Source organism: Micromonas pusilla, assembly GCF_000151265.4.
Source record: "Micromonas pusilla CCMP1545 genomic scaffold MICPUCscaffold_6, whole genome shotgun sequence".
Lineage (NCBI taxonomy): Eukaryota > Viridiplantae > Chlorophyta > Mamiellophyceae > Mamiellales > Mamiellaceae > Micromonas > Micromonas pusilla.
Window position 1 is genome coordinate 843,310 of NW_003315887.1, and position 22,998 is coordinate 866,307.

The 22,998-nt window shown below is 65.1% G+C and overlaps 12 protein-coding genes across 12 annotated transcripts; 6 read left to right on the plus strand and 6 right to left on the minus strand.

Moving 5' to 3' along the window:
- Positions 1-307: 307 nt before the first annotated feature.
- On the plus strand, positions 308-2,899 carry MICPUCDRAFT_47565 (inositol monophosphatase; the record flags this gene model as incomplete). The annotated part of the gene is made up of 1 exon (XM_003059206.1): positions 308-2,899. The coding sequence occupies exon 1, from the start codon at positions 320-322 to the stop codon at positions 2,897-2,899; it is 2,580 nt and encodes an 859-aa protein (XP_003059252.1). The 5' UTR covers positions 308-319.
- Positions 2,900-3,330: 431 nt separating this feature from the next.
- Positions 3,331-5,115, minus strand: MICPUCDRAFT_1194 (uncharacterized protein; the record flags this gene model as incomplete). Its single annotated transcript, XM_003059512.1, has 2 exons — positions 3,331-3,873; positions 4,000-5,115. Coding segments are annotated over 2 exons (1,659 nt in total), but the record flags the coding sequence as incomplete, so codon positions are not given.
- A 417-nt stretch (positions 5,116-5,532) lies between these two features.
- On the minus strand, positions 5,533-6,507 carry MICPUCDRAFT_44424 (uncharacterized protein; the record flags this gene model as incomplete). Its single annotated transcript, XM_003059513.1, has 2 exons — positions 5,533-5,838; positions 5,935-6,507. The coding sequence occupies 2 exons, from the start codon at positions 6,505-6,507 to the stop codon at positions 5,533-5,535; spliced, it is 879 nt and encodes a 292-aa protein (XP_003059559.1).
- Positions 6,508-6,836: 329 nt separating this feature from the next.
- MICPUCDRAFT_69667 (uncharacterized protein) lies at positions 6,837-8,024 on the plus strand (the record flags this gene model as incomplete). Its single annotated transcript, XM_003059207.1, has 2 exons — positions 6,837-7,501; positions 7,595-8,024. 2 exons carry the CDS (start codon positions 6,837-6,839, stop codon positions 8,022-8,024), a joined length of 1,095 nt encoding a protein of 364 aa, XP_003059253.1.
- Positions 8,025-8,085: 61 nt separating this feature from the next.
- Positions 8,086-10,247, minus strand: MICPUCDRAFT_40287 (uncharacterized protein; the record flags this gene model as incomplete). The annotated part of the gene is made up of 2 exons (XM_003059514.1): positions 8,086-9,876; positions 10,041-10,247. 2 exons carry the CDS (start codon positions 10,245-10,247, stop codon positions 8,086-8,088), a joined length of 1,998 nt encoding a protein of 665 aa, XP_003059560.1.
- A 459-nt stretch (positions 10,248-10,706) lies between these two features.
- Positions 10,707-13,235, plus strand: MICPUCDRAFT_40288 (uncharacterized protein; the record flags this gene model as incomplete). Its single annotated transcript, XM_003059208.1, has 1 exon — positions 10,707-13,235. The coding sequence occupies one exon, from the start codon at positions 10,707-10,709 to the stop codon at positions 13,233-13,235; it is 2,529 nt and encodes an 842-aa protein (XP_003059254.1).
- Positions 13,236-13,362: 127 nt separating this feature from the next.
- MICPUCDRAFT_58939 (uncharacterized protein) lies at positions 13,363-14,163 on the minus strand (the record flags this gene model as incomplete). The annotated part of the gene is made up of 2 exons (XM_003059515.1): positions 13,363-13,971; positions 14,098-14,163. The coding sequence occupies 2 exons, from the start codon at positions 14,161-14,163 to the stop codon at positions 13,363-13,365; spliced, it is 675 nt and encodes a 224-aa protein (XP_003059561.1).
- Positions 14,164-14,734: 571 nt separating this feature from the next.
- Positions 14,735-17,281, plus strand: MICPUCDRAFT_58940 (uncharacterized protein; the record flags this gene model as incomplete). Its single annotated transcript, XM_003059209.1, has 1 exon — positions 14,735-17,281. The coding sequence occupies one exon, from the start codon at positions 14,735-14,737 to the stop codon at positions 17,279-17,281; it is 2,547 nt and encodes an 848-aa protein (XP_003059255.1).
- A 136-nt stretch (positions 17,282-17,417) lies between these two features.
- On the minus strand, positions 17,418-18,056 carry MICPUCDRAFT_7828 (uncharacterized protein; the record flags this gene model as incomplete). The annotated part of the gene is made up of 2 exons (XM_003059516.1): positions 17,418-17,534; positions 17,595-18,056. Coding segments are annotated over 2 exons (579 nt in total), but the record flags the coding sequence as incomplete, so codon positions are not given.
- Positions 18,057-18,408: 352 nt separating this feature from the next.
- On the plus strand, positions 18,409-19,713 carry MICPUCDRAFT_40291 (uncharacterized protein; the record flags this gene model as incomplete). The annotated part of the gene is made up of 1 exon (XM_003059210.1): positions 18,409-19,713. One exon carries the CDS (start codon positions 18,409-18,411, stop codon positions 19,711-19,713), a length of 1,305 nt encoding a protein of 434 aa, XP_003059256.1.
- A 504-nt stretch (positions 19,714-20,217) lies between these two features.
- On the plus strand, positions 20,218-21,399 carry MICPUCDRAFT_2356 (uncharacterized protein; the record flags this gene model as incomplete). The annotated part of the gene is made up of 1 exon (XM_003059211.1): positions 20,218-21,399. A coding segment is annotated over one exon (1,182 nt), but the record flags the coding sequence as incomplete, so codon positions are not given.
- A 55-nt stretch (positions 21,400-21,454) lies between these two features.
- On the minus strand, positions 21,455-22,765 carry MICPUCDRAFT_49626 (uncharacterized protein). Its single transcript, XM_003059517.1, has one exon. The coding sequence runs from the start codon at positions 22,473-22,475 to the stop codon at positions 21,522-21,524; it is 954 nt and encodes a 317-aa protein (XP_003059563.1). The 5' UTR covers positions 22,476-22,765; the 3' UTR covers positions 21,455-21,521.
- Positions 22,766-22,998: the final 233 nt, after the last annotated feature.

A 22,998-nucleotide genomic window follows, 5' to 3' on the forward strand; every position in this document is an offset into this window, starting at 1 on the left:
GAAGGATCGAGCGACGGCGGGCGCGGAACGCTCGCGCGCGCGACGTTCTCCGGGTTCGCGCTCGTATCGGGGGTTTTAACGCCGAGGGGACGCGCGGCCGTGTCCGCGGCGACTTCAGACGCGTCGTCGACGCGCGTGTCGCGCGCGGGCGTGTGCGCGAGAACGTCCCGAAAGGGGGACGCGAACGCGAACCGTCGCGTCTGGTCAGGTCTGATCGCGCTCGCGTTCAGTTTTTGAGGGTGGCGGTGGACTGGATGAGAGACGAGGCGAGGGTTCGGCACCCCGCTCGCACGACACCTTCGCCGCGCGAGGAACCTCGATGAGCGCGCAGGGTTTCCTAGCGACACGAGCCGTCTGCTCGCGCATATACCCCCGCCGCGCGCACGCATCGCACGCGAGACGCGTCGTCGCCATGGCCGCGACGACGGAGCCGCGGACGTCCATCGCGGAGCTCCTCTCGAGCTGCGTCGACGCCGCGAGAAAAGGATGCGACGAGATCCGCGCGGTGCAAGAGCGCCGAGCCGCGAGCGGCGCGCTCGCGTCCACGCGCAAGGACGCGGACGACCCGCGAAGCGCGCTCACGGAGGCGGACACGAACGCGCAGCGCGCGATAGTGAACGCGCTGAAGGCGACGTGGCCGACGCTGAACATCGTCGGCGAAGAAGAGGACGAGCCTCTCGATCCTTCGCTCGCGCGTCAACTGAAGAAGGACGTCTGCGACGTCTCTTCGTCGCCTCCCATCGCGTCGTGGACCGAGCCCACGAGTTCGCTCACCGTGTTCGTGGACCCCGTGGACGGCACGAGGGAGTTCGTGGAAGGGCGGCTGGAGGCGGTGCAGTGCCTCATCGGCGTCGCGTTTCGCGGCAGAGCCGTCGGTGGCGTCGTCGGTCTGCCGTTCCCGGAAAACGCGGAGGAACCGATCATCGTGTGGGGCGTCGCGCAGCCCGGGGCGACGTCCGGGGTATCGGGCGCGATCGGCGGCGGCGCGACCGACGTCCCGCAGCGCGCGCGGCTTTCGGACGCGAACGATGGTTTGATTTGCGTCACCGGCGACTCGAAGAACGAGAGCCTCGCGGCGGCGAGGGAATCCGTGCGCGCGGCGGCCGACGTCGTGATCGGCGGCGCGGGGAACAAGATCCTCGCGCTCGCGGACGGACGCGCGGACGTCGCGCTGATGCACTTCGGGACGAGTCTGTGGGACACGTGCGCGCCGGAGGCGGTGCTGCGCGCGCGGGGAGGCAAGATCACGGACCTTCTCGGCGCGCCTCTCGTGCACGACCCGTCGCGACCGGGGGGGTTGATCAACGACCTCGGCGTGCTCGCGACGTCCGCGAACGCGTCGAAAATCGACCCGGACGGGCGGGACCACGCCGCGCTCGCGGCGACGATGCGCGCGGACCCGCGACTGCGGACGTTGTTGAAGCGATACGTCGGCGAGGTCGACTCGGGGGGGAGCGAAGGCGCCGGCGCGCGGGCGAGCGACATCGCGCGGTGTCTTCGAGGCGCCCCCGTCGCCGCGTCTTGGGTCGGCGAGAGGATCGTGTCCACGCTGTGCGGCGAGACCGCAGACGGCGAGGACGCGCCCTTCACGCTCGCTGGGTACGTCGCCCCGGAAGAGGGCGCGTTCAGAGGGTTGATGTCCGACGCGTGCCGCTTAGAGCTTCACTGGGAAGGCGGCGACGCCGCGTCGGGGGGGATGCCGGCGACGGCGTTTTATAAGAAGGTCGTCCTCGGCGACCTCGATCACGCGCGCACGAAAGCGAAGACCGCGCCTCTGAAGCTCTCGAGGGACGTCGGGTCCGCCGCGGTCGAGGCCGGGTTCCTCGCGTGTCCGTCCGTCCTCGCGGCGTTGAACGACGCGGGCGTGCGCGTGCCGCGATGCTTCGACGCGGATTTGCGCCCGTGCGACGACGACCTGATCGAATCGAAATTCGCGCTCCTTCTCGAGGACTTCGCCCCGGCGCAAGGGTGGAAGCAAGAGCGGCTTCTGACGCCGTCGCAGGCGAGGGCGTCGCTCACCGCGCTCGCGAAGATGCACGCGACGTTCATGCCCGCGGCCGCCGCCGCTCGCGTCGGCGTCGACGGCGACGTCGGCGAGGACGAACTCCTGAGCGCGGTGACGGGCGCGGTGTGGCCGTCGGGGGCGTACTGGCAACCGGACATGCAACCCGCGGAGCAGATGACGACGCTGAAGTCGATATGGAACGACACGCACTTGCCCGCGTTTAAAGACGCGTTTAAGGAGAGGCTCCCGGAGCTCGGCGCGGACGTCGACACGATCGGCGAGCGGTTACAAGACGTCGCGGTCGACGTCGGGGCGGCGTCGCACCCGTTCGGTCCCGGACAGGCCGTCCCGGAGTGGGCGCAGAAGTGGAAAACCTTGATCCACGGCGACGCGAAGTCCGCGAACATCTTCCTGCGCGAAGACGCGAGCGCGCCGGAAGGGTGGGAGGTCGGGTTGATCGATTTTCAGTGGATGGGGTTCGGTCTCGGCGCCGTCGACGCCGCGCACGTGCTCCTCGCGTCCGTGGACCCGCAGACGTTGGGATACGCCGCCGATGACATCGCCCACACGGACCCGGACGCTCCCGTGAAGTTGATGGATCACTACCACGTGCAGCTGTGCGAGGCGCTCGCTGCGAACGGCGCGGCGGCGTCTGCGGAGAAGGCTGCAAACATTTGGACGCGCGAGGAGACGCAGCGGCAATACGAAGCCGCCGTGCTTGACTTTTGCCGGGTCATATTCGCGTATCAATGGGTTCGTGTGAAAGCATCACCGCAGTCGTTGAAAGAGAACGAGAGCTCGATGAACAAGAACTCGTACAACAAGTCGATCGCGAACGCGATGTGGGTCGTGAAGGAGTGCGATGCAGTGTTAAAGAAGAGAGCAGCGGCGTAAAAGGCTTTCGAGCGCCCCCCCCTAAAATACTATTTCAACTAATATACTACAGACTCGAGTCACTTCGCGGCGGTTCTGTTCTTCTCCTTGCTGAGGAAGTCCGAGAACGCCAGACGTTTACCCCCGATTCTGGCCGCATTCGGCCTCGCCGCTGCGGCTTTCTTCGCTTCCTCGACAGCTTTCGCCCGCCCTCCGTCCCCCGCAAGCTTCACGACCGCGGTGATAACGCTCCCTTCCTCTTTCATCGCCGCGAGAAGCAGCGGATCGTTGACGTCAGCGCGACCGTCCTCCCACCCCGCGGCGTCTAACGTCGCAGGGCGCGACGCGTCCGAGAACGCGATGAGGCCGCGGAGCTCGTCTCGCGTGAATTTCCCTCCACTCGAGTTACCAGCGCCAGCGCCGATGCCCTCGCCGCCGACACCCGCGACCGTAGCCTCCTTGTGCTTCATCAGCTGCCTTTGGAACACCTTCTCCTCGACCGTCCCCGCGGCGAGCAAGCGGTAGATCGTCACCGGCCTCGTCTGTCCGTCTCTCCACACGCGCGCCATCGCTTGGCGGTCGTGCGCCGGGTTCCAGCTCGTGTCGAACAGGATGAGCCGACTCGCGCCTACTAAGTTCAATCCCGCGCCACCGGCGACGCAGGAGAGGAGCATCACCCGTCCGCCACTGCCCCTGTTGAAGTCGCGGACGAGCCCCGACCTCGCGTTCGGGGGCACGCGCCCGTCGAGCCGGTCCGCTGGCAGACCGAGATCGCGACACACGACAGCCGCAGCGTCGAGCGCGGCGGAAAACCCGGAGACGACGACGACGCGTTCGCCCCCGTCTCTCGAACCGTCCATCTTCGTGAGTTCTCTGAGCAGCGCGCGCAACGTCGCGAGCTTTCCAGAACCATCGATGCCGCCCTCGTATTCGGGAGGTACGTTCTTCTGTAGGCGCGCGCGAAGGTCCGTCTCTGCGGCGGCGTCCGCGGCGTCCTTCCTCGGTTCGTCCCTGCCGTCCTCGCCGTCGCCGTCGCTGAGACCGTCTTCGTCCGCGTCGTTCTCGGCGTCTTCTTCCTCCTTAGCGCGCTCGGCGTCCTTCGCCTTCCCGTAGGTGGACACGAGCGCCTGGTCGACCGAGTTCGCGAGCTGCCTCAACAACCCGATCGCGCACAACGCGGACGCGGTGCCTTCGCCGCCTACCCACTCGCCGACGACTTTCGCGCCTTCCTCGTACAATCCCCGCTGCGTGGGCGTCAACGAACAGAACACGATCATCTCCGTCTTCGCGGGCAAGTGAGCGGCGTTCACGGACGCCTCGCGTCGTAAAACGCGCTTCGACGTGAGCGCGTTGAGTTCCTTCGCCGCGACTTTCGCGCGCTCGATTTCACTCGCGGACGCGTCCGGTTCCCCGCCTCGTCTCACGACCGCGGTGAACTTCCTGTGGAAGTCGCTCATGTGCCCCAGCAGACCGGGACACGCGAAGTCCATCACCGCGGCGTATTCGTCGAGGTCGTTCTGCACGGGCGTGCCGGTGAGCAAGACCCTTCGCGGAGCGTCCACCGTTCTCAACGCCGCGAGCGTCTGGCTCCCTTGTTGCGCGTTTCGTAAACGATGCGCTTCGTCGCAAATCATGAGATCCGGCTTCGCCGCCGCCGCGACGGGCGCGAACCTCCTCAGCGTCTCGTACGACGTCACCAGTATCGGCCATCTATCGAACGCGCTCTTCCCCCCGGGCGGCGGTCCTCTCGCCCATTTCTCGTACGCGTCCGCTGCGTCAGTTCCGCCGCCCTCCGCGAGTGCGGTTTGCGCTCTCACGCCGCCGAGCCACTTCGCGCACTCCGCGCCCCACGCGCCGACGAGCGATGCGGGGCAGACGAGCAGCGCGCGTTTCGCCGTCGGCGTCCCGCGCGGACCTTGATGCAGCATCGTGTAAATCAGCGCGAGCGACTGCAACGACTTCCCCAAACCCATGTCGTCCGCGAGGAGGCACCCCAAGTGCGGATCGGCGTCTCGTCTCCGCCCATCCCCGACGGGCTCGAACCCGTGCACGACCCTCCACATCCATCGCACGCCCTCGCGCTGGTGCGGCCGAAGCTTCTTCGCGACGAACGGGTCCACGACGACCGCGATCCCGGGACCGGCGTTCATCGCGGTCGCTTCCTCGGTCGTGCACATCACGAGCGCGCCGGGGGCGTTCGGGTCGTGCAGCGGTTTGAGCGGCGCCACTCGCGCGCGCTTCGGCGGCGGCGCGGGGTGATTCGGCGGCGGCGTCGGCGCGATGCCGTCCTCGGGCGTCGCGGGGATGATCTCCGCGGCGCCGCCTGTCACCGAGGGCGTCGCGATCGGCGTGGACATCGGCAGCGGGCTCGCCATCGCCGCGCGCGCGTCGTCGTCGTCGTCGTCGGACGGTTCGAAGAAGTAGTCGTCGGGCGCGGGGGACGCCATGAGCGACGGCGACGCCAACGAAGGGACCGCGGACGCCCTCCGCGCGCGAGGCGGCGTCATCATCTCCGCCGCCGCGTCGCCGTCCATCGCGCTCGAGCGCCGCGTGCGCTTCGTCGACTGCGCGGGGGACTCGCTCTCGTCTGTCGCTTGGAACTTGAATAAATTTTGGCCCGGTGCGGGTGCCAGAATAATGTGATGAACCAGCTGCTACTCTAACCACTGCACCTCTTCAGTGACCGTCGGCCTCGTGAGCTCCTCCACGCTCTGAACTAACCGCAACTCGCGGCATCCTATCCCCGTCTTCCCCGCCGCCTCCGCCTCCGCCTGCGCCTGCGCGGTCTTCCTCAGCACGCCTTGCAAACTCGCCACCGCGCGTTCCGCCGCGCGTCCCAACTGCCCCGGGAGCTTGTCGCTCCACGCTAACAACAACGCCGCGCACAGATCCCCGGTCCCGGTGAAGTAGCTCGGTATCCGCGGGACGGTGATCTTAAACCTCTGCTCGCACCGCTTCTCCTGCGGCGTGATCGTGCTCCCTAGCAGCGTGATCACGGACGCGTGCGCGTGCGCGGACGCGGACGCGGCGTCGCCGCCGTCGCCGCCGCGCGCGACGTCGAGGTCCACGGACGTCAAGACCACGTTCGGCGGTCCCATCGCGTGCAGCGCCGCGCACGCGGCGATCGCGTCGTCCTCGCTCGCGATCGGTGAACCCGTGAGGAGCTCCGCCTCGAACTGGTTCGGGACGACTAACGTCGCGAGGGGCACGATCTCGTCGCGGTAGATGCCGACCAGCGGCGCGGGGACGTACATCTTCCCGTTATCCCCGAGCACGGGGTCGCACACGTACACGAGGTCGGGGTTGTGCTGTCTCAGCTTTCGAACGAGCCGCGCGACGGTTCGCAGCATCGACGCGGAGCCGATGTATCCGGTGAGCAAGTGCGTGTACCCTTTCAGCAGCCCGTTCGTCTCCAGACCTTCGACCAAGCTCCAGAGCTGATCCCCCGTCATGACCTCGCCCTTCCACGACCCGTACCCGGTGTGGTTGCTGAACTGCACGGACAGGATCGGGTCGACGTCGAAGCCGTGGAGCTGGAGCGGGAACACCGCGCACTTGTTCCCGACGTATCCGGACACGACGTGCGACTGGATCGTCAGCGCGCGGCCGGTGGAGGACGTCGCGTTCATCGCGAGCGCGTCGCGATTCGACGCGTCTGACGATTCGGCGGATTCCGAGACGACCGCGCGTCCACGACGCGCGGCGCGGGGATTCGAGCGCGAGAGCGACGACGCGGCGGCGCGTGCGTGCGTGAGCGAGGGCGTGAGCGCGGATACGCTCGCGGGCATCAACCGGCGGTCGCTCGCGCGTCGCGCCGCGCCTCGCGGTGTGAAGACGGCACAAGCAGCTGACGGTGAAAGTTCTGTTCGTCTCGGAGTTTCTGTTAGGGTAAATCCGGAAGGAAGCCTCCGCGCGGCGGCACTGGCACTGGCACCGCGCGCGGGAGGAGCGGGTCGCGATGCTCGCCGCGCTGCCGAGGGCGCCCTCGCGCCTCCTCGGCGCGTCGCGCGCGTCGTGTCGCGATGGTCGCCGGGTTAAGCGCGCGCACGCGACGTCGAGACGAGACGAGACGACAGCGACGTCGGATGGCGAAAATCGGAGGATCTCCCCGCGGCCGTCGCTCGCGGCGATCCCCGCCGCGATGTTCGCCTCCGCCGCGCGCGCGATGGACGAGTTCGTCGTGACCCCGGCGCCGCCCGGGTACGTCCCGTCACCCCTAGACGACGGCGACGGCACCGCGCAGTTCGTCGTCTTCCTCGTCTGCGGCGTGTGCGCGCTCGTCGGGATGAAGGTCTCCTTCGACGGCGAAGCCGCGGCGTCGGAGGAGGCGCTGGACGAGAAAGTCGCCGCTCAGGTCGCCGCGATGAGCGCCGCGGAGACGTTGGAGTTGGCGGGGACGTCCGCGTCCGAGATCGCGGCGGACCCCGCGAAAGCGGCCGAGGCGTTCGACGCGGCCGGGCTCGCGCGCGTGGACGCGGCGATATCCGAAACCGCCGCTGCGGAGCTCTTAGCGGAAGTGAACGCGACGCTGGACGAGGAGCTCGCGCGCGCGGGCGACCGCGGCCTGCCGTCGGACGCGTTCGGGAACGTGTACTGCAAAGGAAACAGATACGATCTGAAGCTGAAGATGTCCGGCGCCGCGGAGCGGGCGCTGAGGGAGGCGGTGGGAAACGCGCGAGCGTTTCTCGCCGCCACCGCTGGGGGCGAAAACGCGAGACTGTGCGAGTTCGCCGCGCTCGTGTCCGACCCCGGATCGAAGCGTCAGCCGGTGCACCCGGACACGAACTACCGCAGGGACCGGTGCGTCGTGACATCGTTCGTCGCGCTGCAGGACGTGGAGGCGGACATGGGACCGACGGTGTTCATCCCGGGGAGTCACGTCGCGGCCGCGCACTTGGCGTTTCGCGACGCGGGGGAGAGGGGCGGGCCCGCGCTCGCGGCCCCGAATAGGGTCGCGACGTTGCGCACCGGGGACGCGTCGATGTTCGACTCGAGACTGCTGCACTGCGGGGGAGGGAACGCGTCGAGCAAGCGAAGGGTGTTGTTTTACTTCTCCTTCGAAGTCGACGGCTCGGAGAATCCGAACTCGGGGGTTTCTTCGATTCGCGACGAGCTCCGGGGGAAGTACACCCTCGCGGATTTGTGATGATAGCGCGGTAGTCTACTCGCTGTTTAACACTACGTTATGCGATGCGCGTTCGTTTCACCTAAAAGTTAGACCACCCGCCGTCGCCGCTGGCGGCCGGTTGCTGCTGCTGCGGCGTCGCGGCGTTGAAGTCGCCGCCGAAACCCTGAGGCGGGGACTGCCCAAAGTCGCCAAAGCCACCTCCCGTCTGCGGCGCCGGCGCCGGCGCCGGCGCGGGCGTCGCCACGGCGAAGTCGCTCGCCAGCGCGGGGGGCTTCGCCGCCGGCGGCGGCACCGGCTTCGCCTGGTGCTCGCGAGCCCAAGAGCCCCACGCGAGTTGCACCGTCTCGAAACCCTCGTCCTCGAGATCCGCCCACTCGCCCCACGTCGGCAAGTCCGCGGGGAGCCCCCCACCCCCCGCGCCCAGCGCGGCCGCGAGCGACGGCGGCGGCGACGGCGGTTTCACCCCGAGATCTTGCGCTCTGCGAAGCACGCCGTCGTGCGCCTCCGCGACGCGTCGTAAAATCTCCGGCAGCGCGGCGTGATCCACGCGGTGCGGCTGCAGCGCCGCCTCCGCTTCGGACACGCGCGCGCGCATCGTCTGCAGCTCCGCCTGCAGCGCCGCTTGAGACGTGCTTCCGTCGCCGCTCGCGATCGACGCCTGCTCCGCTCGGAGTTCGTCCATGCGTCGCGTGAGCTGCTGCATCTCCGCCTCCGCCGAGCCCGCGCGCGCGTTCCCGGAGTCGACGCCCCGCGACGCCTGCTCGACCGCCGCGGCCATCTGATCCACGCGCGCGCGCAGCGCCGCGACCTCGCGTTCGGCCGCCTCCGCTCTGTCGGTCACGTCCGGTAGGTTCGCCTCGCACCGGCGCTGGAACAGGACGAGGTCTTGGAGCTTCTGCGTCAGTTGCGCGGAGTCGACTTTTGCCTTCTCCGCCGCGCGTTCCTTCTCCCACAGCGCCTTGTCCTTCGCCTCGGCTTCCTCGCGCGCGGCTTTCACGCGGTCCACCTCAGGACCGGGCGCACCGGTGAGGTCCAGCTCCCCCGGGCCGCGGAAGGCGTACTCGCCGCCGCTCGGCGCCGCGGTCGTGGACTGCGGCCCGGGACCGGGACCGGGGCCGCCGCTCGTCAGTCCGAACCCGCCGAACGCGTCCCCGCTGGGCATCCTGTTGTGGCCCGGAGCTTGCTGTCGCTGCTGCGGCTCGTATTGCTGCTGCTGCGACTGATATTGCTGCTGCGACTGATATTGCTGCTGCGGTTGGTACTGCTGCTGCTGTTGCTGCGGCTGCATCGGAGGAAAAGGCCCGGGGGGTAAGCTTGAAGGCGGCTTCCTTCCTTCCCTCGCGCGTTCCGTGAGATACATCCCGACGACAAACTCCTGCCACGTCAGCGACCCGTCCTCGTCCGCGTCAGCGAGCGCCCATATGTCCTTCAGCGACTCCTTCGGGGCGTCTAAGGATATCAATATAGGCACGGTCTCGCCTCCGGAGAGCTTCCCGTCGCCGTCGGTGTCCGCTTGCGCGAACCGAGCGCGGTACCTCTCCTGGTCCGCTGCGGACATAGGCGGCCACGGCGCGTCGTTCGCCGCCGCGGCCGACATCATGCCCGGAGCGAGGTCGTAGCTGCTCTTCAACGAGCCCCCCGCGTTCCCGCCGCCGCCGAAACCTCCCCCCATCATCTGCGGCGGTTGCTGCTGTTGTTGATACGACGGCGGACCTCCCGAGGCGGCTCCACCCAGCGTCATCGTTCCGCCCCCGACGTTCGCCGAGGGAGGGGGCTGACCCTCGGATAAACCCTGAATTCGCGGCGGAGGGAGGCTCATGAACCCCCCGGCGATTCTGTTGTACGCCTGCGCGTTCAGCTCGCCGCCGCCCTGCGACGTTCGGAAGGGTGCGGGAGGACGTCAGAAACGGCTCGTGTCGGTTGAAAAGTGCACGGACGAATCCGCGCGGGCGGACGAGTCGAGGCCGGGCGGTTCGGACGCGCGCGCGCGGGAAGAAGCCACGAGCGAGACACGATAGCGAGACGCACGCGCACCTGCGCGACCGTGATGAGCTGCATCGCGATATCGAACTGCTTGCGCTCGAGGAACCCGCGCGCCGGGTTATCGCTCAGTTGCCAGAGCTGCGCGAGCGATTGTTGCGTCAAGCCAGCGCGCGTGAAGAACGCGACCGCCTCCGCGCCGGAGACTTTCCCGTCTCGGTCGACGTCGGCGATGGCGAACCATTGCCCGTAGTCCGCCATGATGACGAAACCTCACGGGACGGGGATGCGGCGCCCGCCGAGCCGCGCCAGATCCGCGTGTTGTTGTGAGCGACGAACCCCGACGCTTCGTGTTTTTGAAACAGTGGAAGTCACTCGCTGCCGCCTGGCTGAAGTGAGTCTTTCTCTGGTTGAAGTGGGTAGGGTTGCCGCGGGGGGCGCGCTAGATCTGACGCCGCCGACGCACGCCATGAGCAACCTGACGCTCCCGCCGGTCCCGCCGCCGCCTTCCCCCCCGCCGCCGCCGAACCCCCCGCCTGCACCTCCCCCGCCGACGCTCACGGGTGCGACGCCCGCGCTCGTCGGTTCTTGGAGAAAAGAACAGGAAAAGAAAACTCACTCGCCGTCTCTCTCTCTTCCCCGCCCCCGCCCGCAGTGTGCGACGAGTGGTACTGCGTCAACACGTCCAGATCATGGGTGGACATATGGAACGGCGCGATCATGAGCGCCGTCGTCGGGCTCGTGTGCATGTTCGTCTTCGCCCTCGTGCGCGAGAGACACAAGGCGTACCGAACGCGCGTGTTTCACCCGCGCGTGACTCGGAACCCGCCTCCGCTTCCGCCCGCGGACTGGACGTTCCTGTGGGGCTGGATCGTCCACGTCGTTCGCGTCAAGGAACAAGCGCTGTACGACACCGCCGGCCTCGACGTCCTGTACTTCGATCGATCGAACCGCCTGTGCTTCCTGATAAGCCTCTTCGTCGCGGTCGTGAACCTCTGCGTCGTGCTGCCAGTGAACTATAAACTCGGGACCGTGATAACCCCCGAGGCGACCTCTACGGGCGGGATGATGACGATCGACAAGATCTCGATGACGAACATCCCCGTGGGCTCGCCGCTGCTGTGGGTGCATACCTTAGTCGTCGTGGTCACCGTGTACTTCGTGTCGTTCCTTCTGTACTTGAACTTCGTGGACTACCGCGCAGACCGACAAGCGTGGCTCGGGCACTCGATCGAAACAGACGTCGACGAGGACGACGAGCCTTCGCCGGTGCCGACGCCGATTCACTCCGGTTCGAGCCCTGGCAGCGGTCCGTCGTCCGTTCGCTCGCGCGGTTCGGGGTCTACGCGGATAACCTCGCTCCTGCACCGCCAGTTGTCGAGGCACGTGCACGACGACGAACGCGCGTTGTTCGAGCCAGAGGAGCCCGGGCTCGTCTCGGAGACAGATCACGAACGCAGTCGAAGCGTGGACTCGTGCTTGAGCAAAGAGAGCGACGTCGAGATCTCGGAAGTGCACTCCCCCGTGCCCATCGACGCGCGGCAGCACGTGTACGTCAAGTCCGAGGGCAGCACTGACGCGGACGGGGGCACGTTCGCGGTGAAAGCGCAACAGTACGCGGTCCTCGTCACGAACGTGGATCCTTCATCGAGAGCGATTCGGAATCCGGGGAACCGCTTCACGGCGACGCAAGCGGCGGAGATGCAAGTATCGCGGACGTTCGCCCGCTTGTTCGACGATTTCGTCGCGACCGTCCCCGTGCGGTACCACGCGAAAATTGACGTGCTCTTGACCATGCTCGACCAAACGCAACTCTCGATGCTGCGCCTGGACGAGCGCCTCCGGTGCACGCGTCCGACGTCGAAGCTCGCCGCGAAGCTCGCGTCGAGGCGAGAGAAGATCTCGACGCAGGTCGAGGAGATCTTCGCGCACATCCAGCTCGAGCAGAAAGCGATGCTAAACAACCCGCGCTCGGCGTTGTCGCACATCGTGATATTCAAATCGCAAGTGTCCGCCGCGGTCGCGGCGCAGACGCTCTTGCAAGAGCCGGGCGGGGATCTCCCGTGGAATGTGAGCTCCGCCCCCGCGCCCGACGACGTCAATTCGAACACGCTGTGGCTCTACCCCGGTCAGAAGTGGTTCCGCTCGACCGTCGCCGCGATTTTGATCGCCGGTCTCGTCGTGTTTCCCATCGGCATCTTCACGAGCAGCATGGTCTCGCTCTCGCAGTCGCTCTGCGCGAAAGGCTCGTCGTGGCACTGGGACTGGTACTGCAAGGACGTACCCGGGGAAGGGCAAGCTTTCTTCGTTCGACTCCTCACCGCGTGGGTGCCGAGCCTTTTGTTAGCGCTTTGGAACGCGGTCGTGATTCCGTACGGGTTCGCGTTCATCGCGCTCTTCCAAGGCGCCGAGGTCTCGCTGAGCGGCATCGATCGCAAGGTGTTCACGTGGTTTTACCTGTACAACGCGTTGAACGTGTTAGCCGGCGGCATGTTGGCAGGGACGCTGTTCTCGCAGCTCGAGAACATCATCAAGACGCCGGGGAGCTTTTTCAACCTCATCGGACACGCGCTGCCGCAATCTGCCGGGTTCTTCATCTCCTACGTGTCGACGTACGCGTTCATGCTCGAGCCGCTTCGACTCCTTTTACCCCACCTCGGGGTGCTGACGTCGCTGTTCACGTCGCGGCGCGCGAAAATCGAACGCGATATTGACGCAGCGTTCGAGCCGAAGACGTTGCGCCTGGGCGCGCAGTACGGGGGACAGCAGCTCATTTTGCTGCTGTGCCTCGTGTTCTCTACCGCGTCGCCTCTGATAACCGCGGCCGCGCTCGTGTATTTCACCCTCTCTTTACTCGTGAAGCGTTACCACATCATGTACATATTCGTGAGAAGTTACGAGAGCGGCGCAACGCTGTTTCCTTCGCTGTTCAGTCGGATCCTCGTCTCGTTGCTGCTCTATCAGATCTTCATGAGCGCGTATTTGTTGATTAAGGAGGCGTACACGCAGGCGTTCGTGCTGTGGCTCCTGATCCCGCCGTTCTTGTGGCAATTTCACTCGTACTGCCTCACCCGTTTCATCACGAAGAGCACATACTTGCCGCTCGTGATCGCGGACAAGATGCCGGTCGCGTCTATCCCGCTCGACACGTACGACGCGCCTCAGGTGCATCCGCGGTTCAAAGCGTGGTCGTCGGACGTCGGGAAGGTGTGGCAAGGATACGGCGGGATGGTGAAGAAGTTCGCGTGATTTCGTAGTATGATGCAACGCCGTTCGCGTGTGTTTAGCGTTTAGCGCGCGGGGAGGTGGCGACTCAGCGCGTTCCCCGCGACGAATGCACGACGTCAATTTTCTACGTTTACAAACGACGTCTACCTCATCCCAACCACCACCACAACACGAGCAAAGTCACGCACGTGACTAACATCCCGCCGTACACGAGCATCGCGTCTTGCCTTTGCCTCCTGTCCGCCACTCTAAGCAGCGACGCGGAGACACCTATCGTGTTCAAAAGGTCCAGCATCTTGTGCTGCGCGCCTTTTAAGCGTTCTTTTTGGTCCCCGATCGCGCCCAGCACGCTCGAGCCGTGCGCTAACAGTTCGTCGATCATGCCGCCGCTCCGTTGCAAGGACATCCTCGCCCCCGCCTCGGCGTCGTACTGGTTCACCAGGAGCCGGAATTCGTCGTCCGATGTGACCCTCTGCATGAGCTCCTCCCGTTGTTGCTCCTCCGCGTTTCTCCGACTCTCTCGCGACTTGAAGCGCTCTAACGATATCCTGAACTGGTCGCAATCTTCCACGACTTGCTCGACCTTGCGCTTCCAGATGTCCCTCTTCGCGCCGTTCTCTTGGACGACTAATATTCTCCACCCGCTCTCTATCTGCTGCGTGACTTTTTGCAAATCACGGAGCTTGTTGTGCATGTCGCGCGACAGGCTCGTCGACGACTGTATGACCCCTCTCGCTTCGGCACCCTCGAGTTGTTCCTGTTGGTGACATCGAACGTCGTTTAGTCGGCCTATCGCTCGCTCGCGGTGATTCGTTCGGCGGCGGGGGAGATATCGTGCGATGAGGGGTCAGAGGCGGACGCGTGACTCGCGGTTGTCACGCACCAGACCGCCTCGCATCTCCATGGTCAGCTTCCGCGCGACGGTGTACAGGTCCTGTAAGCTCGCCATCTTCCGTGGAGATTTTGGTTTTCAGGGACGGAGCCGCGGGCGCTCGCGTACCTGGCCGACGACGCGAGCGCGCTCCCCCGCGTTTGAAAGCGGCGCGGAGGGTGCCGTGCGAGAGCGCGGTGTCGCCTCACACCCGGTGGGCGTCGGGCGCCGCGGGGAATGAAGAACTCCGAGGTCGCTGAGTCACGCCAGACGCAACGGCTTCCTGCAGCGCCCTTCCTCGGAAAAACGAAACTTGTGACACATAAACGCGTTCGACCCTCTGCCCGTCCGCCGCTATTATCGTCGGCGCGCGCACCCGCCCGGCGAGCGCTCGACGCCGGCGTTCCCACGGGTCTACTCGAGAGCGCGACCGCGACTCGATGGACGGGCGCATCGAGAGCGTCGGGCGTGCTCGGCGGCGAACGATGTCGAGGCGCCGCGTCTAGGGAAAATCGAGAGATCGTTTCGCCCGAGAACGAGAAGGATGAGCCGGACGTGGAGCGAGACGTTATCGCGCCGGGGAAAGGGCGACGACACCTCGCACGAGCGCGTGCGGCTCGTAGAACACGAGGCGGTTGGGTCGTCCGCGATGGCGTCGTCGTCCGCCGCGACCGAGCGCGTCCTTCACCTCGCGAGCGAAGGCGCGGACGCGATCGAAGGCGCGGACGCGAAGGAGGCGACCTCGAACGTGACGAAGTTACTCGTCGAAGGCATGACGTGTTCCGCGTGCACAGGCGCGGTCGACGGCGTGTTGAGCAACATCGACGGCGTCGAGAGCGTCTCCGTCGCGCTGCTCCCGGAAGGCTCCGCGGAGGTGCGGTTCGACCCGAACAAAACCGGTCCGAGGGCGTTCGTGAACGCCGTGGAAGACGCCGGGTTCGACGCGAAGATCGCATCGGGGGACGAGGCGAGGTCGTCCAAGAGCGCGTCCGCGGTCGAGGCGGAGGCGTACAGGTCTCTGTGCTCCGCGAGCCTCGTGTTTACGATCCCGGTGTTCTTGCTGAACATGGTTCTTCCCCGGGTGGAGATGTTCGCGTGGCTGTACGCCGGATTCGTGCGAGAGGTGTCATTGGCGACGTTCGTGAAGTGGGCGCTCGCGACGCCGGTGCAGTTCCACGTCGCGAATAGGTTTCACCGCGGCGCGTACAAGTCGCTGAAGAACGGTGCGGCGAACATGGACGTCCTCGTGTCCCTCGCGACGAACGTCGCGTACTTCGCGAGCGTGTACGTCATATTTCACTGCGTCAGCACCGGGCACGTCTTCGGGAGGGATTTCTTCGACACGAGCACGATGCTGGTAACATTCATCCTCCTCGGGAAGTATTTGGAGTCCTCCGCGAAAGGAAAGACGTCCGAGGCGATATCGAAGCTGTGCAATCTGACGCCGAACACCGCGGTATTGCTGAAGGAAGTCCCAGGGAGCGACCCGACGCGCAAAGAATACGAAGAGACGACGATCTCATCCTCGCTGATTCATCGAGGCGATCTTTTGAAGGCGTTACCAGGGTCGAGAATCGCCGCGGATGGCGTACTCGTGGACGGAAAAAACGTCCACGTCGACGAGAGCATGATCACGGGCGAATCGTTGCCGATACGCAAAAACGTGAACGACGAGGTGCTGGGAGGGACACTCAACACAGGGAGCGCGTTTATCATGCGCGCCGTTCGCGTCGGCGCGGACGCGTCGCTGTCGCAAATCGTCAAGCTCGTGGAGAACGCGCAGGTGAAGAAAGCGCCGATCCAAGCGTTCGCGGACAAAGTCTCGAACGTGTTCGTCCCGGTCGTCGTCTTCCTCGCGTTCATCACCTGGATCGCGTGGTACACGTTCTGTCCCGAGCAATGGATCCCGGAGGATGAGACGAGGACGCTGTTCACGATGATGTTCGGCATCGCGGTTCTCGTCACCGCGTGTCCGTGCGCGCTCGGTTTAGCGACGCCGACCGCGGTGATGGTCGGCACGGGCGTGGGGGCGACGAACGGGATCCTCATGAAAGGCGCGGACGGTTTAGAGCGCGCGGGGCAAGTCACAATCTTAGTGTTCGACAAGACTGGAACGTTGACTGTCGGGAACCCGTCCGTCGTCGGGTTTAGGATTTTCGGGAACATAGGCGACGAGGAATACCTCAAAATCGTCGCCGCGGCGGAGTCACAGAGCGAGCACCCTATTGCGAAGGCGGTTTTGAAATTCGCGAAGCACAAGCTAGGCTTCGAAGGCTATGAAGAGGGCGCGCAAAACGGAAACGGGATGAATTTGCCGGCTGCTGAAGAAGTAGAGATCGTACCTGGCGAGGGCTTGCGGTGCCGGTTCAACGGCGCAGAAGTGCTCATCGGGAGCAAGAAGCTCCTCGAGTCCGCGGGGGTCGCCATCGTGAGCGACGTCGCCGCGTACGTCGGCCAAGTTCAAAGAGACGCGTGCACGTGCGTCCTCGTCGCGATGAAAGGAGAGGTCATGGGGTCGTTCGCGATCACGGATCCGATTCGCCCTGAAGCCGCCGGGGTAGTCGCCGCGCTGTCGCGCATGGGCGTGCAGTCTCATCTCGTGACCGGGGATAACTGGCAGACCGCGAGAGCGATCGCCGCGGAGTGCGGAATCGTCTCCGTGCATGCGGAGGTTTCCCCCGCGGGGAAGGCGGGGAAGATCGAGGAGCTGAAGGCGCCGCCGATGAGGAAGACATTGAAAGGGACGGTCGAGGTCGCGCGTCGCGCAGCCCCCGTCGTCGCGATGGTGGGCGATGGGATCAACGACGCACCCGCGTTGGCGGCTGCGGACGTCGGGATCGCGATCGGCGCGGGAACGGACATCGCTATCGAGGCTGCGGATTTCGTCCTCATGCGAAGTGACCTCGAGGACGTCGTCACCGCCGTGGACCTGTCGAGGAAGACGTTTCGCCAAATTCGGCTTAATTACGTCTGGGCGTGCGTCTACAACTTCCTCGCTATCCCTCTCGCCGCGGGACTGTTGTACCCTAAAACGCGGATGCAGGCTCCGCCCTGGGTCGCGGGAGCGGCGATGGCGTTCAGTTCGGTGTCCGTCGTCCTCTCGTCGCTGTCGTTGCGGTACTACGAGAGACCTATGCGCGTGCTGCGTGAGATCGGCATCGCGAACGAAACGGAGATGTTGTTTCGTCGGTGGTGAACCTGAGACGCGTGTCGAATAGACTTCATAGACGTGTTGAATAGATGACAGGACTAAGTCCAGACTAAGTTGACTTCTTCTTCGGCGGCGGCGCGACGACTCGCTGCTTCTTCGGCTTACTCGCGCGCTGCCTCAGGTCTAACAACCCCGGCGGCGGCGTGATCTCTAAGAACCCGTTCGGCACGTCCACCGTCGGGACGATGTCCTTCACGAACGGCACGTAGACAAACTCTCCGGGAGGTTTGGTCTTCCTCTTCTCCCCATCCCCGGCCGCGTTTTCGTCGTCCGCGTCCGACCCCGGCAGTGGCGGGACCTCAACCTTCAGAAGGTCGTGCGTCCCCGCGCCTCTGAAGACGTCGATGACCTTCCCGACCTCGTCGCCGCCTTCTTTCAGGACGACCCTCAGCCCTTGGAGCTCTTGCGCGTAAAAGTCGTCGTCGCCGTCGCCGACGTCCGCCTCTCTCAAGCTCGGTCTCTCGGACGCGAGGACGTACATCCGCCTTCCCAGGAGCGCCTCCGCGGCGTTTCGGTCGTTCACGCCTCTAATTTTCACGATGCACTCGTTCCGACCTTTCGTCGTGACCTCTCTGCCGCCGGAGATGTTAATCTTCGACAGCGTCCCCGCTGGTTTGTTGTATTCCCCCGACGCGCTTCTTCCTTGCGCTTCGTCCTCGAGCCACTGTGTGCACGGGGAGAAGAACCGCTCCTCTACGAAATCCGTGAACGGCATCACGCGAACCTCCCCGCGAAGCCCGTGCGCGCTGACGATAGCCCCGGACTGCGCGAGCTCGGCTTCGTCGAAGACTTGCCTCTCGGTCGACGATTCCCCGGCGGCGCGCGTCGCGACGCGACGGCACGGAGCAGCCCTGACGCGCCCGGACGTCCCAGTAGCCGTCACCGCGCGGCGATTGGAGCTCGATACGCACGCGCCCGTGGGCGCGTGCCAGCGAAGTGCCGCTCTTGCGTGCATGACGCGGCAGCGGGGTGCGGCGACGTTGTGAGCGGCGAAGACGCACTTTTCCGTGGACGTCAACTCGCGAAACTTTGTCGAGCCGAACGTCACTGCTATGAGCGCCTCCTTCGTCGTGCTCGGTTGCCGCGCTCACGCGCACCCGGTTTGTCTCGCCATGCCCGCCCGGGCGAGCGCGAAGGCGCCCAAGGTTGTCGTCATCGGCGGGCAGTTCGCGGGAAGGAAAGCCGCGCGTCTGCTTCAGCGCGACTTCGACGTCACGCTCGTGGACGCGAAAGGGGTGTGGGAGTACACCCCCGGGATCCTTCGTTGCCTCGTCGAGCCGGGGACGTCTAGACACATGGTCCTCGCGCAGCCGCCGGGGACGCTGACCGCGTGCGCGACCGGGTTCGAGATCGAGGAGGTGGACGACGGCGGCGAAGTCACCGGCGTGGAGCTGAGCGACGGATCGAAGTTGCCCGCGGACTTCGTGATCTTAGCCACGGGCTCGTCCTACGCGTCTCCCGTGAAAACGTCGCAACTCGAAGCGTCCAGCGTGGAGAAGAGGCGCGAGGAGCTCGCGCGCGGGAATGCAACCCTCGAGGCCGCTTCTAGCGTCCTCGTCGTCGGCGGCGGCACCGTCGGCGTCGAGCTCGCGGCGGAGATCGTGGGGAAGTACCGCGCCGCGAAAAAAGTCACGCTCGTGACGCCCGCGGACCGCCTGCTCGAGCGCATGCCGGAGCAGGCTGGGAAGCTCGCGCTGAAGTGGCTGAAATCTAACGGCGTGCGCGTCATCCTGAAGGACCGAGTCAGCGACTGGGGCGGCGCGCCCGTCGACGACTCCGTCCTCGCCCCCGGCGGCGGCGCGTACGTCGTGAAAACCGCCGGCGGGAAGACGATCGAAGCGGACGTCGTGTACCCGTGCGTCGGCGGCGCCCCCGCGGCGGCGCCGGCGAAGAAATCCATCGGGTCTGCGATGGGGATCAAGGGGGACGTGCACGTGGACTCGGCGATGCGCATAACCGGGATGACGAACGTCTTCGCCGCGGGTGACTGCGCGGACACGCACGTAGGGGAGGAGCGAACCGCGTTCACCGCCGATCTCAACGCGATCGCCGCGGCGGCGAACGTGAAGAACCTTCGGCGGGGGAGGAGCCTCCAGGCGTACCCGAACGTCGTGACCGGGTGGTCTCGAGTGCCCGTGATCGCGGTCGTGAGCTTGTACAAGTGGTACGCCGTGATGCAGTTCAACCGCGTCGTCATCGGAGGGAAGTTCCCCGCCGTCGTGAAGTGGTTCTTGGAGACGATGCAAATCGCCGTCGCGCGAGGGACTTGGGGCGCGGCGTTCGTTTGGGACGCGATAGAGAAGGTGACCGTCGCGCTTGGAAGGTTCTTGTTCACGAAAGAGGACGAATCGGGGAGTGTTCCGGGGTTGGAGTTGATGAAGAGCATTAGTAAGAATCCGCCGGTAGCTCCGGCGTAGCTTGTATCTCAGCGGCTTGCCCGCGGCTGGTTTTGCGTGTCTGCTTGCACAGTGTTTTCCCGCTACCCGCACATCCAAAAACTTTTTTCGATCGCGTTTTGCGGCGGCCCCGAGCGTCCCCCTGATCTCATTCCCCGGAGCACGCAAACGTCCGCGATGGTGTTTAACATCCCGCAGGATACGAGGGACGATCTCGTCGGCCGCATGGCCGACCACCTCGCCGCCATCGGGTTCCACAACTACGGCACAACGTTCACGAACACGAAGCAAAAGGCGGAGGAGATCGAAGCGAGGGCTTTCGGCGTCGCTGAAGTCGCGAGCAGCACGACGAAGGAGTCGTGGTCCGCGGGCACCGGCGGCGAGCGCCCGGTGATCGAGCTCATCCGACTGTACGTCAAGAAGGCGGCGGAGCTCTTGAAAGCGGAGGTCATCCGATGCGGCGAGGAGTCCACTTCGATGGACACCGCCGGCCCGTCCGACGCCGTGGGCGCGGATACGGATTGCTTCGATCTGTCCAGCAAGGACCGCGAGTTCTACACGCAACAACGCGCGGAGCAAGTGCTCGCGCCTCTCCTCGCGAAGGGCGCGAAGTTCACGAAGGTGAAGCTGAGCACGAAGAGCTTCGGGATCGACGCCGCGAAGGTCGTCACGAGGGCTTTCGCGAACATCGCAGCCACGCTGAAAGAGGTTGATTTGAGCGACATCATCGCCGGCCGCCCCGAAGACGAAGCGTTGAAAGCGATGCAGATCATCACGGAAGCGACGCTGGGAGCGAAAATCACGTCCGTGGACGTCAGCGACAACGCGTTCGGCGAGAAGGGCGTCCGCGCGTGCTCCGCGATGTTGCAGCAGCAGACGGGGATAGAGAGCATATCGTTCATGAACAACGGTATTTCCGAGCAAGCCGCGGCCGCGATCTTGGAACTCTTGGCGTCGCCGCAGTCGCTCAAGAAGTTCCACCTCCACAAGAACATGACCGGCGATGAAGGAACTGTGCACATCGGGAAGCTCTTAGAGAAAGCGCCGCACATGGAGGACTTCAAGATGGCGGGGTCGAGGTTCACGAGCGATGGCGCGGTGACGCTCGCGAAAGGCCTCGCATCCGGGACGTCCTTGACGAAGCTCGACCTGACGGATAACAACGTGAACGAGGAGGGTGGGATCGCGCTCGCGACGATGTTGTTCAAGCAGCCGAAGATGAAGCACCTCAACTTTGAGATGACCTCCCTCGGCCCGGACGCGTCCGCCGCGGTGGCGTCCGCGTTAGCCGCGGGGTGCCCGGAGCTCGAGTACCTGAACCTGTCGTCGTGCGACATCACCCCGGAGGGTGTTCCATCGGTCGCGAAGGCGATCTCGGCGATGAAGAACCTCAAGGTTCTGAAGATCGCGGAGAACGAGCTCGGGGACTTCGGCGTCACGCAGATCTGCGTTGCGCTGAAGATGTCCGGCGCCCCCATCGTCGAGCTGGACGTGAGCACGAACGAACTCGTGCTCGCGGGTGCAGTTGCCGCCGCTCGGCTGGCCGCTGCGAAGGTTGGGTTCACGGCGCTGAACTTGGACGCGAACTACATCTCGGACGAGGGCGTCGAGGAGGTGAAGTCCGTCTTAGAGGGCGCGGGCATCTCCGCGGCGTTGATGTCGATGGAGGAGAACGACGCGGACATGGCGGACGAAGTCGACGACGACCAGGCGGCCTCCCTGAACGCGATGCTCGACCACTTGAAGATTTAAAGCGAATGCGGAGCGTAAACGTACTCTATGAACGTACTAACTAGCTATGAACGATTGTGAACACGATAACGTCAGCGTCAACACTCGTGTCCTTTCCCTCCACCGAGGGGGACGCCGAGGTACTCTAAGTGGTCCTCGATGCTCGTGCACGCCCCAACGTACCGGCAAAGACTATCCTGACAACGTCTGTCCTCCCCGGAGCCGTCGCACGTGATCTCCATCGTGAAGTTCAATCGCGGCGGGTGCTTCTTCGACCCGGTCGTGATCGTCCGCTGCCACACCTCGCGCGCGAGGTGGTGAAACCCAAAGTGTGTGAACGGCACCGTCGGCACGATGTCTCGGTCGTGCGTCACTCGCGTGTTGTCGAGCGTCGTGTTCCTCATCGCGGACGCAAACGCGTAGTTCCCCACGCGCGGACACCCGAAAGTGTATAGCCTCACGGCGGTGAGGTTGCGCTCGGTGAGCAGATCCGCGGCACACAAGGTCGCGAGCGCGCCGCCGAGGCTGTGCCCGACGACGACCACGGGAAGAACGCCTCTCTCCTCGAACAACGCGTCGAGCGCTACGCTCGTCCTGTTTTGAAGATTCGAACGCGTCCACGACCTCCAGAACCCGTCGTGCACGGTCGCGTCTTTCGGCATTCCAGGGTGCCTCACCTGCGACTTCGTCGTCATGAGGTTGTGTATCCAGTTCTCCCACGAGCTCCCTTTCGTGCCTCTGAATATCACGAGCGCGGAGGACAGCTGCGGCGAGTATCCGACGACGGCTTGAAGATCCCAGTCTTCGTCGGTCACGACCGTCTTCGGGACGAACCCCGCGACGCTGTCGGAGCACCGCTCGCACGTCCAGTTTCGCAAGACGTCGGGGGAGCAATACGATGCCGCGGCGTACGTCACCATCATTCGTCCCTCTTCGAGGCTGAAGGACGAGTCTTGTCCCCGCGCCGGCGTCGAAAAAAAGTTTCGCGCCGAAGTCCCCACCAACGTCGTGACGAACAGCGCGAGTGTCCCGAGATTCAGCGTGAAAACCATCGTCTTTCGATCACTCACTTACCCCGCCCCGCCATCTGCGCCTCGTAACTCTTCTCGAACCGCTTGAACCGTTCCTCTTTGTAGTGCAGCTCGAACCTATCCTGCGCGTAAAACCCGAGCGCCCCGCCCGCAAAAGTCAAAGCAATGAGAATAAACTGCTTTTTCGCGCTCGTCATTCGCCCGAGGGCGCCGTCGTCGTGTCGTCGGTGCTCGTCCCTGAGCGCCGGTGGAGGCGTGTCCGGGTACCGTAAGCTCGTTGGAACGACGACGTGTGGGGAAACGGCGCTCTGAGGACACACGCGGGCGCGCGCCGACCTCTTGGCCCAAGCGACGAGCCGAGTCAGCCCTCGAGATCCTTCGGCTCGAAACTCGCTTCGGCGCGTTCGAGGGCTCGAACAAAAAAGCGCAAAAAAAGACTGAAAAAATCAAACGAGCACTGCTCGCCACGCCACGTTCGTCGCCACTAATAAGCGTCCGCGCGAGCGGGCGATACCGAGCAGGTTTACACGCAGACCGACGGGGC

Bases quoted from the DNA above. Each gene is read 5' to 3' on its own strand.
- MICPUCDRAFT_49626 (XM_003059517.1), bottom strand. From the start codon at position 22,475: ATGGTTTTCACGCTGAATCTCGGGACACTCGCGCTGTTCGTCACGACG.